Below are 18,788 nucleotides of genomic sequence, written 5' to 3' on the forward strand. Positions count from 1 at the left end.
CCCCCCCCCCCCCCCCAGTGCTGCTGGTGGAAGCTCCCTTCTGCCCACTTCGGATCTGATGTGCACAGCAGAAGGACTAGTGATGCTGAGCACTGCTGTGCGCTGATCCTCGCGTCTCTCCTCCTTCCTAGAAACCCCATTCCACAAGCTTCTCCCCTTTTTCCCAGTATCTCCTCCCATTGCTTTCCTGAATCTTACAGTGTGCAAGACCCTTAACACTAGACGGTTTCTGTTCTCCTTCCTGGAAACATTTTTTTTAAATGGTTCCCCAAGACCTAGGGTCACATTATCTAGCCCCAATGTCCTTGACCTTGAGCTGACAATACATCCTGTTTCCTCCGTTCTCATCAATCTTCCATTTACAGATGTCAACATCGTGGTTCTGAAAGTCCCAAAGTTTAGTCCTTCTTTGCCCTGCCCCTGACTGAATCCCATCTGTTATTTCTCACTCCCGGCATGGCATTAACTAGGTATTAGTGAGAATGAGTCCTGTGACTTTCTGATTATTCTCTTTGACACCGTTTCCTTATATGCCAGCGGGTCTATTCTTGTCTGCTACAGTGATAGTCCTAAGGAACATCTCATCACTATCAGTAAACTACAGCATCCTGATAGTGTTAGCCTTTGTGATGTTGTGACAAACACCTAGGACAGTTTTTTTTTTCCTTTGTATTTTGGCTTGTAGTTTGTTGACTTTGGTTCACAGTGAGGCTGCCTGCGTTGCTTTGGACTCACAGGAAGACAGAATACCTGGCAAGGAATGTGTTGTGGAGCCGAGTCGCTTACCTCATGACAGAGAGGAAGTGCAGAGACAGAGGAAGAGATGTAGGAGGGGCTGGAGAGCCAGTCTCTTTGAGCATGGTCCTAGTGACTGTTTCCTTAGGTCCCACTTCCGAATTTCCACCATCCCCCAATAATGCCATCAAATTAGGAATTTGTCAGTAGACTCACCCGTTGATGAAGTCAGAAGCCTTACAATTTACTCATCAAAAGTCCTACCTAGAGGCACTGTTGCAATGGGCATTCAGCACCAGAGACGTTTGGGGGACATACTCATGGTACCTTCTCAAACAAGACAGCCTTCACCTGCCAATCAAAAGCAAGCTCCTCCTCCAAGGGCTCGTCATCTCTTTTACTAGATTGCACTCATTTGTTGGAGGTCTTTTGCCCAAAGCCTGTATCCTCTAGCATTTTCTATACCTCAGTCTCAGTGTTTATTGTCTACCCTATGCCCTGGTATAACCTTATTAGTCAGTATGTTCTGATTTAGATACTGATATAGCTCCAGTCTCCAGTAAAAAGTGAACATTTGACACATATTTGTTGAATACAGTATTGTCAGGTGCCCTTTGTAAAATTTCCACACTTCCCATCTGATCCTGAAATTAAAATCCAGATGCATAATAAAACCCTGTCGGGAGTTCAGGTGAGCTGTTTCCAGATTCCTCCAATAATAGCTCTACACTGATGTCATTGTTGGGTTCAGTCTCTTAACATTCCAAGATGGGCCACGTTTGCAGCCCTCTTGGGTGTGTTTCTCCCGCTAGGCATCTCCTTCTACTTTTTTTCCCATGGGAGAAAATTACTTTTCTCTTTCAAAACCTAGAAACATGAGCTCTCTCTCTCTCTCTCTCTCTCTCTCTCTCTCTCTCTCTCTCTCTCCAGTACCAGAAATGCACATTAATCTTAGTGTTGAGGCTGACAGCCCCTGCCCCGGTGTTGGACACCTGACCCCTGTCTCTTCTGCTCCTCACATCTGCTCTCACAATGATATCTAGCTCATCTTTGTGTCTTCCCCGGAAGTAGGCACAGTGTCTGTCACCGCATTAAATGGTCAGTTGGTCAAACAGCAGGACAGAAGGGCTGTCTGTGTGTTGAATCACATGCAGATGGTCGCCAACTACAGTTAGACTTCAGATCTTTCAACTCTATTGGTGGTGTGAAGGTGATATGTGAGGTAGAAACTATGCTTTGCATTTTGAGTTCAGATCTTTCCCTCATGACACTGGGTCATACCCTCTCTGGTACTTCTCACAGCATCAGGGGACATCTCTAGCAGGTCAGCCCCAAGGGGAAATAGCAACATTCTGCAGTTCTCTCTATAGCGAAGCAATCCTACCATAGGTAGTACTGGTAGGTCACATACAGTCAGTGAGTTTGGTATTTAATGGCATTTTAATTAATCATCTGTGACCCAATCCTCAGACTAAGAGCAGGTGGAATTGAAGGACTAAGAGCCCGTGGCTGTTCTCACCCCCAAAGTTGTGCCTCCTCCCCTGTGTTCCTTGTGTTAATAATGCAGGTTCCACTCTGCTGACCTGAGTTTGGGGGTGGGGACGTCTCCTGCCCTTCAGGTCACTTAGGTGGTCCTATGACCTATGAATAGACTTTGTTTTCATAGATCTCCCAGGTGCATTGATGTCCTTAAATCCTTCTTCCCGGAAACTGTCATCTGGTCATCTAGCATCCATATGGCTGCCCCAGGAACCCACCTGGCACATAGTTGATACCCTTTGCATTTGTCGGGGAAGGGATGGCCTGTGTCGAAAGCATGTTCAAACCGCACCAGGCAAACTCTCTAGCCACACCGTCAAGCTTTGAAGGACGGTGTTTGACGTAGAGACCAGGGGACATTTTTATGAAGATAGTGTTGGGGGACATTCACTGTGGTTCAAATTCACTACAGTTCTAGACAGGATTTTGCTTTTCTGGAAGGTTGATTTCACTCTCAATTCTGCCCAGGAAGCTAATTTATCTTATCACTCTTGTCTTAGAAATTTAAGTTGGGGTATATAGTTAGATTGATGAGATATGTAAATACCCATGTAACTTGGGAGAGTTTGTTTTACTCGATGGTAAAAGAGGCTGAGAGGCTGTGGCCTTTAGGGAAGGCCCACAACCCTTCTTTATGAAGGACTGAAAGGCTTAAGAGGCTTGTGTTAGTTTTCCATGACTGTAACAAAATACCTGAGCTAATCAGCTTATAAAGAAGAAAACTATTTGGAGCCCACAGTCAACTGCTCCTATTGTTTTAGAGCATGTAATGAGGAAGCGAGCCATGGATCTGGTAGATCAAAGTGGTCAACCACCTGACTGCCAAGGAGCAAAGAGACAGGAAGAGGAAGGTCTGGCGTCCCAATATCCCGTTCAAGGACACACCGTAGAACTTCCTTCCAATGAGCTCCATCTTCTGAAGACTGCACTACCTTCTGAGCTTAACACATCAGACTTAGGAGACCACTCCAAATCCTAACTATGGCAGTGTGGTTATTGGGATCAGTCTAAGTGTTCCCTAAAAGCAAGACTCCAGGATTAAAGAAAGTAAAATTTATAAAAAATCTGATGAATGTGTGAGTGGTTTTAATATTGCCCGTTTCCCATAGGAAGGAACCACTCCCTGCTTAGATCCCAGTGCCTCCAAGGTCTAAATACAGCAGCAGGGCAGTCTCAAGCAATGGGGTCGTAGAGACAGGGGCACCAGAACAGACAGCAGATGAATATATTCTTCCTCCCTTTCTCTCAACAAACAATTCGGTGGAGGTTACATCTGCCATATAGCAGTTGAGAAATTACCACATTGATAGTTAGACCAACTCTAGAGCGCATCTCCAGATGGCCTTTGGGGAGTTCGGTCACCTGCCAGGGGAGCCCCTGAAATCTTCATCTCCTTCCCCTACAGCTTAGTGAAGGATGGACAAATCTGATTGGAGCATTGGTTCATGCTCACAATCCCAGCTACTCAGGAGGCTGAGGCAGGAGCATTGCTTGAGACTTGGAGTTTGGGGCCAGTCTATATGTCACCGTGAGAGCCTGTCTCTTTAAGTATAAGCAACTTTTGGCTAAAGGTGTTCTAGATCACTAGGCTCTGGCTGACTGTCCCCTAGCTTTCAGAACACGTTGGTATGACTTCCATTCCAAAAGGCAAGCGGAGCTCAAGTCACATGCTTTCTGTTATCTGTCACCATGGAAAACGCAGGCCATCTGTGAGGCTCCCATTTTAACACATATCTCCCTGTTTTCTCTTTATTTCCATCACTTTCTTGGGGAAAACAAGCCGAGGAAGTGGAGAGGCTGGCTGCCATGCGTTCCGACTCGCTGGTCCCAGGTACGCACACCCCACCCATCCGGAGGAGGAGTAAGTTTGCCAACCTGGGGAGGATTTTCAAGCCCTGGAAATGGAGGAAGAAGAAAAGCGAAAAGTTCAAGCACACGTCAGCAGGTAAGGCAGCTGCTGGCCTTGTTTCTAGTTGGCTGTTTATTGAGTTAAACCCGGCATCTTAATTTGTAGGATTTTGATTACCATCAGCTGTCTGATGCAAAGCAGAAACTCCAGCCTTGGAATTGCTCTCGCCTTTAGTAATTCCCGATTTGATAAGGAATTGCTTTTAAGTCTCAACTGCTTTCCCACCTTTCACGGACATTTTTCTTTCCTATCGTTGGCTATTCTTCAACTCCCCCCCCCCAAAAAAAAAGACTGTTTTTGTTTGATTTATAAATTATGTGAATTTGGAATTCCACCTTTTCTATAATTGAATACTTTCATCCAGCCCAGACAATCCATTTCTTATTATTCACCTCAATTTTCACTGCCCCAGTGAAAGTCAACACAGAGCAGAAAAAAAATGACTTAGGTACGGTCATCGATGGATAAGATCAGGTTATTTCATGGAGGAAGAGACGAGGCAGAAAAGCAAAGACTGAAAGTGAATTCCCATTGCCTTGTGAAGTTAACCATGTGTTTCCCAACTCTGCTGCCAGCTGGAGAATGTTGGGGGAGATCAGCTCAACCTGGAACCAGACTGCCTGGGTTCAAGTCCCAGTTCTGGTATTTGCTGGCTATAGGAGCTTGCTTGGTTTATTTACCTGTACCTCAGTTTTCTCATCAATAAAACAGGAGGGTAAGAATCAGTACCTTATGTGAATTTTTACCTGTGGAGCCTTGATGAGCAAAGCAAGCACCTATTTTTAAGCACAGGAAGATGTGGAGAGAGAAATTGTATAGAGAATGACACGGGGTTTTTAGTCCTGTAGGTTTTAGAGGAGATGATGGGAAATCTGTATAGACTGGATTTGGGTTTGTCGTAGCCTTGGGGTTGGTATACCAAAATACTACCCACGAGGTGGTTACAACAAGAGAAGTTTATTTCTTACAGTCACAAAGACTCTAAGTCCCAGGTAAAGTTGCGAACCGTGCCGGAGACTTGCTCCGCTGGTCAGCTGTCTCCATCTTGCGGCCCACGCATGGATCTTCTTTTTTGTGTGGCTACACGGAGCAATTGCTGTCCAGTTGCATCTAAGAGGGGAACTTATCAGAGGCCCCCTGCTCTTGACCTCATCTAAGTCTAGCTAATCTCCAGAGACCCACATCTCAGCCTCGGTTCACATGGGGGCTTGAAGCTTCTGTATATGACTTTGAGAATAACGCGTTAGTCTGTAAGCCTTTGCTTCTCTCCCTGGATCCTGTCACTCCCTGGGCTTTATTCCAGGCTTTTGTTTTCTTCTCCCACCATTTTCTAAAAACTCCTCTGTCCCCAATGCAAGCAAAGAAACAAAGTAATGAACAGGAAGGGTTTGAAGTGGGCGTGGCTCTCGACAGACAAGCCCAGCGCCTGCTTCCTGAGCACCAGGGCCCTGTAGCTCTGATTGGCTCCACCCTGAAATGAGAACGGACTTGTCTAAATCATGGCCACTCTGAAGCAGTCCTTTCACTCTGACTCTGCCTTCACCTCCTTTTGGATGAATGCTAATGTGCTGGTGTCAGATAACTCTTGAGGTGTTAAAAATCTGAGAACTTCGCATGTCAAGCACTTTTGACTCCCAGCCTTTATCCAGTAAATTTGCTAACTTTAATTTCTTAGCATTATTCTTGTGCTTGATTTGGCAGCTAAGAATACCGTTTATACGTGATTTCAGCCTCTTTTTAAAAGACACAGCTCCTAAATGGGCATAGTTTCAAACTGCCATATATATATATATACCTGGACCGAAGTGCAGCCATCAGACCTTGCCAGAGATGTTTCTTTGTGCAGTGGTTGGCAGCCACTGTACAAACACAAAGGTCAACGTGCCTGCCGAGTGCTCAAACCATAAAGGGTCATCTGTATTACACCTCCTCATCCCACGCTGCAGGAAACATCACAGAAGAGGGGGCAGAGAGACTGTGAGAACCAGAGATCAAGGAGAAATAGGGTGAACTGGCCTCCTCTGTGTTTGACCGAACCTCTGTACACATGAGCTCACAGCAGCTGTGGTTGTCTACAGAACACCTTCACAATATAAAACCAGTTGACATCCCAGCACAGAACAGGGAAGGGCCTGTGTCCATGTTAAAAAAAAAAAAGAAAGAAAGAAAGAAAGAAAGAAAGAAAGAAAGAAAGAAAGAAGAAAAGAAAAGAAAAGAAAAGAAAAGAAAAGAAAAGAAAAGAAAAGAAAAGAAAAGAAAAGAAAAAAGAAAAAGAAAAAAAGTAGAGAGGCAATCTAATGAAATGTACTCTGTGGGCAACATCAGGCAGCACACACTAGAACAGAAAAGGAAATGGGCGTGTCCTTTGAGGACCTACTGAGAGTTGTTAGCTGATGAGGAAGTCAGTTATCTTCAAGGCTGTGGTCCCTGGTGGATGCCCAAGCTCCAGAGGATGGCCTTAACCCATGTGTGTATGAGTACTAATTGGACTCAGTGAGTTATTATATATAAAATGGGAGAGAGAGAGAACAGGAAGTTAGGGAGAGATAAGGATTGATGGGTAGATCTAGAAGAAGTTAGGGGTCAAAGGAGTATGTGACTATGATTAATATGCATTGTAGATAAGTAAGAAATTCTCCAAGAATTAATAAGAACATTAATAAAAAATAAGAAGCATAGCTCCTGGATTAGAAACAGGGCGTAGACTATAGAACGTCTTCTCATTGTGATAATTGGCTGAGCAGACAATGTTACTGAAGCTATTCTAACTTATTTTAAATCCCATGTTTCACCCTGTGTAGCACCCTTTCTTCCTAATTGGATTTCAGGATGTTATTTATCACTTTTGCAGAGGGAAAACTTTGTGAGCTTGTTCTCAGCCCAGAGGGATAATTTTGACAAGAAGGGAGAGTCAACAGGATGAATGTGTATTGGTATATATTTGAAAATGTTGACTTTCCTGTGTGTGGATAAGTCACAAATACAAGAAATATACAGGAGTAACCCGGGTTATGAGAATGCAAACTGGAAGGGCGTTTTCAGCTAGGTGGGGGTGTGCACCTATTTGTCTTGTATGTGTGTGCTGTTAAAGACAAGGCATTATTCAGTTGCGCTTATCAAAGCTAGTAAGATGGGCTCATTGGGGACCATCATAGTAGGTAGAGTGACCTTTGCAATGGGGTCCTTCAGAGACAGAGAGAGAGAGAGAGAGAGANGAGAGAGAGAGAGAGAGAGAGAGAGAGAGAGAGAGAGAGAGAGAGAAAGAGAGAGAAAGAGAGAGAAAGAGAGAGAGAGAGAACGTTCAATTTCACTCGGAGGTCCTAGGAAGCTGAATGAGGGTGAGATGAGGTTAAGTGTGTGGGTAATGACTAAGAAAAACATCTTCAGGAGCAGAAGAAATCTGGTTTAACCGACCTAAGGATTTTTTTTTTTTCTTTCTGAAAACAGAACAGGATGATAAACATCACTGACAAGAGGTGTAGTATAAGAAAGAATCCCACTGGAGACCGAGGTTGGTTGTTATCTTAGTTTGTATTTTATTGCTGGGAACAGACACCATGGCCAAGGCAACTCTTTGTTTGTTTGTTTGTTTGTTTGCTTGTTTTTTGTTTTGTTTTTTTTTTTTTCGGGACAGGGTTTCTCTGTGTAGCCCTAGCTGTCCTGGAACTCACTTTGTAGACCAGGCTGGCCTCGAACTCAGAAACCCGCCTGCCACTGCCTCCTGAGTGCTGGGATTAAAGGTGTGCACTACCACGCCCGGCCCAAGGCAAATCTTATAAGGACAACATTTAATTGGGGCTGGCTTACAGATTCAAAGGTTTAATCCATTATCATCAAGGCAGGAGCATGGCAGAGTCTAGACAGGCATGGTGCAGGAGGAACTGAGAGTTCTATATCTTCATCTGAAGGCTGATAGCAAAATCCTGGCTTCTAGGCAGCTAGGATGAGGGTCTTAAAGGTGATACCCACAGTGACACACCTACTCCATCAAGGCCCACACCTCCAAATAGTGCCACTCCCTAGGCCAAGCATATTCAAACTATGACAGTCGTGTATTAAAGGTAGAAGATTCTGGCTAAAACTGGAGATGCAAAAAGGGGGACACAGAAGCCCCAGACCTTTGCCAGTCCCCTCCACTGCTTCCTGATAGGTAGGAAAGTGAACAGGAATCAGGATGTCTGGCTCACACCTGTTAGCACAGTGTTGGGAAGATCTACAGGCCTACACGATGAGGTCCCCTCTCAAAACAACATCAACAAAAATAATTCAACTGTGTTATACTTGCAATTCACTTATTATCAAGGAAGGTTTCATTCATGGTCACTAGGAACGTTCATGTGTTGTTTGGAAGGTAGCAAGGGTTAAAATAGGCATTGGATTAGTAATGAGAACTCCCATAGATCAACAGGAATTAGAAAATCCAATAGACTTCAAGGCCCAGACAGGTCAAAGAACTTGAGACTATCTGTGAGGTGAGCAGCAGAAGCAACTGGAAGAACAGATGGACATGGAAACAAAACCCAGATCCTCAAATAAAGGCTCCTTAAGACAATACTGTATGGAAGCAAAACACAGAAAACAACCATAGTGTAGACTCAAATGCCTGCATATCTCATTTGTAAAATTTCCTTCTGACTTACTTCGTCAGTCAAGTAAGACAAGGGACCTCCCTGCATCGGTTTCATATTCAACTGCTGAGCTAACAATTTCTCTGGACAGCGCTCCATTCTTTCTCCAAACTGAAATGTTTTAGTCCACCATCTTTGTGAGTGACTGAAGTACTCCCTCAGAGCTGAGCTGCACATATCAAGGGTGGCTTTCCAGTCCTTTTCTCCTTCCACTAGTAGACACTCCTCATACAAGCCATGGCATCCTAGGACAGCAACTCCCAGACAGTAGTCACTGCTTGCCTGTTTCCCTCCCAACTGTGAGTCATCTGGCATGTCCATCCCTGCCCGGCAAACAGTGGTATGACTGACCCAGAAACAGTGACACTCCATTGGTGGGACCCAGAAATAAGCCATTTGCTTTTGCACATGGTTTTTATATGCCAGAGAATACAAATAAAACAAGATTTGTGGACAGAATGTCATAGGGGCTCTCATAACCAAAGAACACCAGCTTCTCTTTGGGCTCCTGAGCCTAACATCCATTCTGATAGAAGTGTTTCTTATCCTGAAAGCTTCCAGCACGGTAGCAGCCAGCCCTTAACCCTGGCCAGGGAAGACTTCTTCCTGCTGGCTTTCCCTTTCCCATAGAGCCAGGCCAACCATGACTCAGAGTCACTGTTGACATTACAATCCATTTCCAGCAAGTCCCTATCATTAGATCAAGTTCCTTAGATAGAGAAGATGGTCTATATTAAAATGTTAGATTATGCCTTTGAACTTGGTACTATGTATAGGTTTCTGGGCTCTTCTGGAAGTCTGTTCCTGATGCTCAAGATGACAAGCCCCTGCACTAATCTTAGATCACCAACTCTTCTCTACTGGGAATTCCTATCAAATCACATGATTGAGGGAAGCACATTTACACACTTCTTGGAGCAGAGGAATGGGACCTAAGAGTACGTGAGGGCTTGTCTTGATCTCCCTTTGCTGTGTGATGTTGCAACTCATTGATAGAAGATGGAAGCATCACCCTTCTCCATAAGGGCAAGATCTGCCCACTATGTAGGCCAACTTTGAAGACCACCACCAGCACGGCCTATGAGCTGGAGGCTTATGTTATTCCCTGATGGGTTGAAAAGGCGAGACTGATGGACAGACAGCACTGAGCCTTCTGTGAGCCTCAGCACCTTCATTTTAAAGTTTCTTGTTGTCTCCATTTTCCTAGCAAAAGAATGGGGTCTCCTCCTTCCTGAGAACTTACTTTTTTTTTTTTTTTTTTTTAGACTTTTACAAATCACAGGAAATGAAAAAAGGATCCCAACTTGGCATGCTTCTTTTATTTATGTGCAGGTCATTGTCCATGAAATTTGAATGGTGAGGAGAAGTATGATCCGTACCCCTCCCTCCTCTAAATGTTGTGGTCTGGAGGGAAGAGCAGATAGTGGGTCTAGGAAGTGTGAGGATGTGTCCGTGACATAAGAGAGATGCACGGAGCCTCTGAGCATGCAAAGGACACAAGCCAGCTACTTACAAGTCACCAGGGGAGCTTCCTGGAGAATTAGATGGTTAGTCAAGGAATAAAATGATGAGCACACGCATGTCTTCTCTCCTGGCCAAGAGAATAGAGTGGTACAGAGGCCAGAGAAGAGAGAAGTCTAAGTCTGTTGCCTCTAAAACAGCTTATGCCTTGAAAGGAATTATTGGCTTAAAGAAGGTCGGGAGGGAGGGAGAGGAGAATGGGATTTGAAGAGGCGAGCGAGGGCGTCATATTGAACACTCTGGTGAGGACATGTTAAGAAGCCTGGGCTTTGTCACAGGCAGTAAAAATATCTCTGAGGACTTGGGGAGATAGCTCAGTCAGTAAGTGGTTACTATGTAAGCACAGGGACCTTAGTTCTCCTCCTAGAACCCACATTGAAAAGCCAGGTAAGATGGCACAATTCTAATCCAGTAGGCTAAGACAGACAGATCTCTGAAGCTCAGTAGCTAGTCATCCTGACCAAAGTGGAAACTTCCAGGGCAGTGAGAGTCCCTATCTTAAAAAGCAAGGTGAGCACCATCCTAAAATGACACCTGAGATTAATTTATGGTCTACACACACACACACACACACACACACACACACCAGCACACATGCCCGTGCATGCACACATACATGCAAAACCGCTGAGAAAACTGCACTGCATTTTTTTTTTAAAGGTCAGTCTTTATACCATGGGGAAAACTTAGCACGGAACCAAATGTTTTCAAGTTTATAATATCACAGCATCTACATATCTGTTTGTAACGAAGAAAATTTACTTCGGATAGACTTAAGAAGACACCTCATTACTATCACATTAAATGTCTTATTAATTGCTCCTATTCGTTCTGGTAGTAAGTAAGCCAGTTAGCAGGTGGTTGATTATAATATTGTGGAGACGGGAAGACAGACTAGACTAAAATAGTGTCAGCAGCAGTTGATGACGATGAACAAACCTGGAGCTATTTAGAAAACAGAAGGAGCAGTATTGATTACAGATTGGGTATGGGAGAAGGGAGGGGCGAGCTCCCCTGGGACGGTTGCTGAGCAGTTAGACAGCAGGGTACTGTCCTCTGGGTCAGAGATGACCAAGAGAAGGCTTCTGCGTAAAATGATCTGTTTGGTGAAATGTAATTCCACTTGTTTTCAAGACTTCAGATGGAGGAGACACTGGGGATAGACTGGGAATAAAAAGATATCTGGCTGAAAAGGTCTATCGGAAGTCACGGGCACCTGGGTTATCCTTGAAGCCATCAGATATAAATGAGAACATTACCTAGGAAGCAGGAGGCGGCCATGGGTTGGAACCGAGAAGGCAGGTGAGGCTTGGTAGGTAAAAGAGAAAGCCAGCAAGTGGTGATATCACCAAATCAGAGCATGAGAGCTGAAGAAAGGAGAAAGGCCAGCGCTGCAGGTCCTGAGAAGATGGACACTGTACTGGGAAGTTTCTGGAATTTTCTCTGTCCTTGGAATAACAATTCTGGGGAAGCCATTTGGCTGGAATTCAGTGAGCATATGGCTGACAAGTAAGATCAAGGAGAGAATATAGATTTTTGAAAGTTTGCTTGAGCAGAAAGGAAGAGAAAGGGGCCTGCATGTCAGAAGGTATTCTGTTGAAGGTTAGTCAGATTGCAAAGCTGCCCAGTTTGCTTTAACTTGCTGTTTGTGCACCAAGGGAAATCAAAACATCCACAGAGTGATTGAGAAGCCAGAGAAACGGCATTTCACATATGGTGGGGCCCCATGCTTAGGAAAGGCAAATATCCAAGGAAGTGTCAGCGCCTGGTTCCAATAAGAAGACGTCCCATCAAGTCCAGAAACCGTCAGCATCTGGCTGGGTCACATGTCCCCCATGAGTCCTTGTGGGGAACATCCCATCTGGTTTGATCCTCAGTGCTAAAAATAGATAGAAATAAAGAGAGGTCAAGCGTGGACAGGCCCCAAATGGTCTTTCTCGTATGTCCCATCTGTGACCCACAAATGGAACATCTAGAGTTTACAAGGTAGAGAGGGGCTCTGGGAGATGAAGGCTGTGGAAATCAGTGCCTTTCCATGCTGGCTTATAAAACATACAGTCATTGCCTCTCAAAGTGAAGTTTATCCAGTATTTTTGCTTATAATTCAAAACTATTAAATGCCCTTTTTTCCCTTATCGGTTTTGAGTTTTTTACTTCATAGTTAAAAGAAGGAGAGGAAGATAATGAAGCAAAGATGATGAAAGGTTGTGGCCTTTGAGGAACTGGCCATCACTCATAATTATTCTGCATACACAAATAATCAGTCTTATTTGTAGATTAGGGCTAGATAACAGCAAGAGCTGAAACTCGTTTTGAACAGAGTTGGTTCTCGGGTTGTCAACTTCTACAGCAACTTTGTATTGTTTCTCATGGCCAAGAGATTGAGTAGGCTCAACTAGAATGTTTGACTAAGCTCAACTAGACGGTTCTCCTGCTAGTCTGTTGGGAAGTCTCCTACACACCTGGAAGCAGATGGGCTTGAAGTCATTTGGAGGCACACAGGCACATCAGGGAAGGTAGGACTTACTCTTGTTCCATGTTGTCTCAGGGACTTCCATGCGGTGTCATCTCTTGGTCTCTCAGGCAGGCAGACCAGAGCTCCCAGAGTACAAAAGCAGAGTCCCTATGCTTTCATAGAGGACCCACGTTTGTTTCCCAGAAACCATATTGGACAACTCACAACCACCTATAACCCTAGCTCTAGAGGATCCAATGCCCTTTTCCGGCCTCCATGGTCAACCACATATACATAACACACACACTCACACACACACAAAACCACATCTTATATATATTTTATATAAGATTTTATATATATAAAGAGTGTTTTGCCTGCATGTATATATATGTGTACTGTATGTCTGACTGCTACCCAAGGAAATGAAAGACAGTTAGACCCCCAGAACTGGAATTACGGATGGTTCTTAGAGTCAAACTCCAGTCCTCCACAAGAGTATCAAGTGCTTTTAACTTCTAGGCCATCTCCCCAGACCCCATAAAATTAATATCAAAATATTGACAAAAGAGTTTGTCATTTGTCAGAAGATGTATAGACATCTAAGCTTAGAAACTGTGTCTGAGGAGGTGATCTTGAACAATGGACGGGGGCGGGGGCACATGGTAGAGCCCAAGTGTGGCATTGCCCAGGGCAGTTTGCATTTGATATGCTGTGATTCTCTTCTCTTTGACATCTGAATAAAACTGGTACATCGTAAGGTTGTTGGTGGATTACAAAAGAAAACTCTAAGAATGCCTTAGGTAAGGTACATTTTTATGTTCCTTTATTTTTCTTGTTAAAAGCGTGTGTTTGGGAAACCAACACCCAGAACAAGGACTGGCTTCTTTTGAGTATCTCATATCTGAGATGCTGTGTACTCACTCCCAGTGCTTTCAGATCTTGGCAGTGTCTGCTGAGGGGATGCATGGAGAAGCCTGCATTTAGATGCCCGGTGCAGTCCCACAGAGCTGGGGTTTGTCCTGCTTTCCTTGGTCCCAACAAGTGAATTCACCAAAGCACTTCCCCCTCTCTCTGAATTCATGATAAACAGAGCAAGCCCAATGGCCCAGAGAAAGTGTGCCTGCCTGTGTTTCCTCAGTGATTCATGGGTTCAGATGTGAATGATAGAAGGAGATGCTGGAGGAGGTAGACACGGCCAGGGCCTCCTTTTGAAACTCGGTGGCAAGCCAGAAGGTTCAGAAAGAGATGATACATAAACAAAGTGATGATTTGCCTACTTTCCAAATCTGGAGAGTTGATTTAGAAGTCAATTGGAGTATGATTTGCACCTAAGTCTGGGCGGAGAGTTATAAGGCAAGCCCATGTAAGGAGAAGATAGGAATGTGGTCCCATCAGCATATGAGTTGCCAGATCTGAAGCCAGAAGAGAAGGGAACTCAGGAGAAGATCAAAGTTCAATGAGGACCAATACCAGGACATAAGAGTAGCCCACCACTGTCCCCCCTTCCAGGGAAGTGAATTCAGTGCAGAGAGGGTCCCTTGCTTCTTTGCAGAATGAAATCTCTTTGTAGCCTTCATCCCACGTTGCCTCCTTTTCTCATGAAGCACTTCTGAAGAATCATTCCCAGTGTCATCTTCTTCCATCAACACGTCCCCAAAGCCCAAATTTCTTGGCTGCTGTTGTCTTCAGTTTCATCAGAAAATCCTAGTGTTCTTCCGAATCCAAGTCCTCCACTGCACATCTAGGTTCTCCAGGGCGAATGATAAGCTCCTCTCACTGGGGACTCCTCTGTTGTTAAGCCTGGGAATCACCCATTATCTTTCCTGCATCGTTTCTATGTTGAATTCATTGTTTCAGTTTGTTTTTAGTCAAGATCTTACATAGCCTAGGCTGACAGCAAACCTACTATGTAACCAAGGATGACCTTGAACTTTTGATCCCCCTGCCTCCAACTCCCAAGTGCTGGGACTACAGATACCAGCACACACACACACACACACACACACTCACACACACACACACACAGAGAGAGAGAGAGAGAGAGAGAGAGAGAGAGAGAGAGAGAGAGAGAGAGAGCCAAGGTTGATTTATGGAGTACTGTGGATGGAACTCAGGGTTCTGTCCATGATGGGCAGTCACCTCACCAGCTGAGCTACATCCCTAACACAAACACTAGACAATGGTTACATGTTTCACAATGGCACTTCAGAGGTGGTCTCATAAGATTTCATCTTCAAATGATCGCCATTGGCATTTCAGTGTGTGGAAGTATATTCTGTAGTGTTTCATAACATAGTTTACTCAACAACACATTTCTCAGAAGGTGTGTATATCCTTAAAGGAGGCGTGGCTTGCTTCTCTAGCATCCCTCCCCACCTAATTCCTTTCTAGAAGCCCCACTGTTCACATTCAGATCTTGGGTTTGAATCCTTTGGCAGACAGCACCTCTGCTTCAAGACCAGCCCTCTGTACAATACCAGATGAGCGCAGTCCTAGTCTGTTGTTACTGATACTGTGAACTAATTGGATTATAAAGAACACGTGGTTCTGGCTCAAGGTCAGGAGCCATTTCTGGTGATTGTCTCCCTTTGGGCAGTCCTGAGGAGGCAGAAGGGAATCACAGGAAGAGGACAGGTGCCGCCAAAGAGCTACTAAGCTGGCTTTCATTGAATTCCCTATCGGAAGATGATGCTTGTCTTAGTTAGGGTTTTTCTGCTGTGAAGAGACACCATGACCAAGGCAAGTCTTATAAAAAACAACATTCAACTGGGGCTGGCTTACAGGTTCAGAGGTTCAGTCCATTATCATCAAAGTGGGAGCATGGAAGCATCTAGACAGGCGTGGTGCAGGCAGAGCTGAGAGTTCTACATCTTTATCTGAAGGCTGCTACCAGAATACTGGCTTCCAGGCAGATAGATTGAGGGTATTAAGCCCATCCCCACAATGACACACCTACTTCAACAAGGCCACACCTAAATAGTGCCACTCCCTGTGCTGAGCATATACAAATCATCACAATGCTTTAACCCATTAATCTATTAACTCATTGGTTGCACGGATAGATTCATCTATTTATGGTGGCAGAACTCTACTTGTCTTCTAGAGGTCTCATCTGGTCTGGCCTCTTACTTGACATATGTGGATTAAATTTCAGTGTTTCAAGCCAAAGTAAGTTAGTAGATGCTAACATGCCTCATTTGAATCCAAACCGGCTTCTCTTCCAGAGACATCTTGACTCCATAAAAAGAGTCATTGCTCCTTTCGGGACATCTGTGATGAATCGGGTCTCAATTTTATTTTCAAACTCAGGCTAATTACTGACATGCACTTGCCTTTCTCCGCTATTGTTTAATGCATATATTTATCTGGGTTTCTTGTGCTTCTCTGGTGAGTTCCTCTTGAGTTTTATTCACTGACTCTCAATAATTAACATTATGACTTACTAAACCCTAGTCTTACCAGTAATATGACTGATGGCTAATAGTTGTGTCTCCCCTGCATGACAAATACTTCACGGGCTGTGGTGTAGCTTTCCCAGCGGTTTGAGAATCAATTACTCCTAATATCTGTTTTATAGACTAAGATAACGAGGCTCAGGAAAGACCAGCAGCTTGCTGAGGCTCACACAGCTAGAGAACGATAAAACCCCACGGGGATTCCGACGCAAGTCCAGCTCACCTCACGGTCTTTTGGGCTTTGCCTGGGAAGAGCTCTGTGCCACAGGACTTGAAAAAATCTGAGAAACAAAAAGGTCAAGGTGCTGTGTGTCTGGATAAGTTCATCTGAAATAGACTTAAATTCAGGAATCTGATCCTAATGATTAGGAAAGAGAAGTGAGTATTACAAGTGAGACTTGCCAGTTCTGAGGTTTCTGAAGCAGAGGTAACTGCCTAATGTGTATCAGTGTGCACTAGGGAGATGCTTGGGGCATCAGCTTTGCTGGCTTCCCTGTCAGGTTTGTAGGAGACAACAGAGTTGACATTTGGCAACACGTCGATTGTGACCTGGGCTGGTTCAACTAAAACAAATATTTAGTAACCTTAACAAGGAAGGAATCAAAAGTTCTTAAAGATGAGTTCTAAAGGTTGGCCTTCTTTATGCTTTCCCAGGGGAGCTGGGGACTTGATGTGGGGATATAAGATCTGTAAGGTGCCAGGCAATCAAATGAAGACAGAAACCATGCGCTCAGTGAGCCTGCCCACCTGATGGGGAAGAGCTCACCTCAGCTGCCCTTCCCCCCTCCCTCTGCCAGAATTTTCCTTTAACACCAGTGGTGATTGAGAGCATGCTGGGAATGTCTGGGAATAAAATTTGAATGCTCTCTAGTGATACTCAAAGACCAGATGTAGATCTGGGCACCAAAAGCGATTGTGGCATCCAGCATGGTTTTCCCTCAAATTGACCCAGTGTCAGTTCCTAAGAAGTGACTGTCTCCTTCCCTGGGATGCCAACAGTTGTACATCGTCAACAAGACTGCCCACTCTGTATCATCGCGGGTTGCTCTTGACAGTGTGTGAGGAACCAACAGCGTGTAGAAGCTGATACCCACATCTGGGTATCATTGTCGAGATGCGAAACTTGCGATGCTTTCCAGCACACAGGAAATGGCTGTTGAACATCATGCTAACTGCATTTCCAGGTGTTTCTATGGAGATAATATAAAACAGCTAGGAACCCAACTGTGCAGCCACCTTTTGCAGGAACATATTTCCATACAAGAGAGAGTGAGGTGATTTTTTTTTTCAGTAATAGAGCAAAACTATCTCATGCATGGATGGCTAGAAAGATTCATTACCAGAAAGTCTGACAATCATAGTAAGGTTGATCTCCGCCAAACATAGTAAGGTTGATCTCCACCAATCATAGTAAGGTTGATCTCCGCCCACCTGGTAAATACTTGAAGTGTCATGTGACCAATCTGGGCCAGATATTTATAGGGAAATTTAATAGTGTGTCTTGCCCCATGGCTTCCCTGTGTCGTACATTCCAGTAATGAATGAATACCTAAATATTATAATGATCTACTTATGTTGTTCATCATTGTGTGTCTATGCCTGCCATAATTTTTTTTTTTAATTAGTTTTTCTCTGTGTAGCCCTGGCTGTCCTGGGATTCACTCTGTAGACCAGGCTGGCCTTGAACTCAGAAATGCACCTGCCTCTCTGCCTCCCAAGGGCTGGGATTAGATTCTAAACAGAAAATCGGAGGTTTTTATTTTAAGTGAGCAGGCGAAGCAGTGGGTTTGCTTGTGACATCTCTCACATACATGCTATGATTTTTTTTTCATGATTCCCCCCTTTTCTTATAAACAAAAATTGGTAATATACTGGCAAGATGGCTAATGAGCACAGTCACTCTCTGCCAAGTGTGAAGCTCTGAGTTCAGTTACTGGGACCCACATGGGGAAAGGAGAGAATAGACTCTCACAAGCTCCACTGGCATGCTCTGGCACATACGTGTGCACACACAGAGAGAGAGAGAGAGAGAGAGAGAGAGAGAGAGAGAGAGAGAGATGAAAAAGATAAATTCCATTAAAGCTTGAAAAAAAAACAATCACTAACAGTAACACTCTTATAAAACCTTAGTATTTTACCAGCAAGTATATAAATGCACCCGATGTATACAGTTCCATTGGCAGAGGCCTCCTGAACTATCGTAAATGGTGGCTCTGAGCTGCCCTGTGAGTGAGCCCCAAATGCTCCTAAGTCACCTCTCCACCCCCTAATATTTTACATAAAACTTGAGATTTAATTTGACATTATGCTGTAACAGAAACATACAACATTGCATAATATAATGTTCCTACTGTGACATGATAAAACTTCATTGTCAACAATCTCCGCCATAAATGCAGCATATCCCCAGTGTAGATGATTATAAATAACCCTGCCCCACACTCATCTGTGTAGAGCATCGATTTCTTTAGATCTTTTCCTTTCTCTCTGTCTGTCTCTGTCTCTCTCTGTCTCTGTCTGTCTGTCTGTCTGTCTGTCTGTCT

The 18,788-nt window shown here is 44.3% G+C and overlaps 1 protein-coding gene across 7 annotated transcripts in view; it reads left to right on the forward strand.

Moving 5' to 3' along the window:
- Positions 1 to 18,788, forward strand: part of Phactr1 (phosphatase and actin regulator 1) — a 451,087-nt gene that overhangs the window by 268,688 nt on the left and 163,611 nt on the right. For all 7 annotated transcript variants that reach the window (XM_021215339.2, XM_029547344.1, XM_021215336.2 and 4 more), the window contains one exon: positions 4,055 to 4,219. In XM_021215339.2, the coding sequence (XP_021070998.1) occupies positions 4,055 to 4,219 (165 nt within the window). The remainder of the gene's footprint in view (positions 1 to 4,054; positions 4,220 to 18,788) is intronic.

This window comes from Mus pahari, chromosome 16 (assembly GCF_900095145.1).
Source record: "Mus pahari chromosome 16, PAHARI_EIJ_v1.1, whole genome shotgun sequence".
Lineage (NCBI taxonomy): Eukaryota > Metazoa > Chordata > Mammalia > Rodentia > Muridae > Mus > Mus pahari.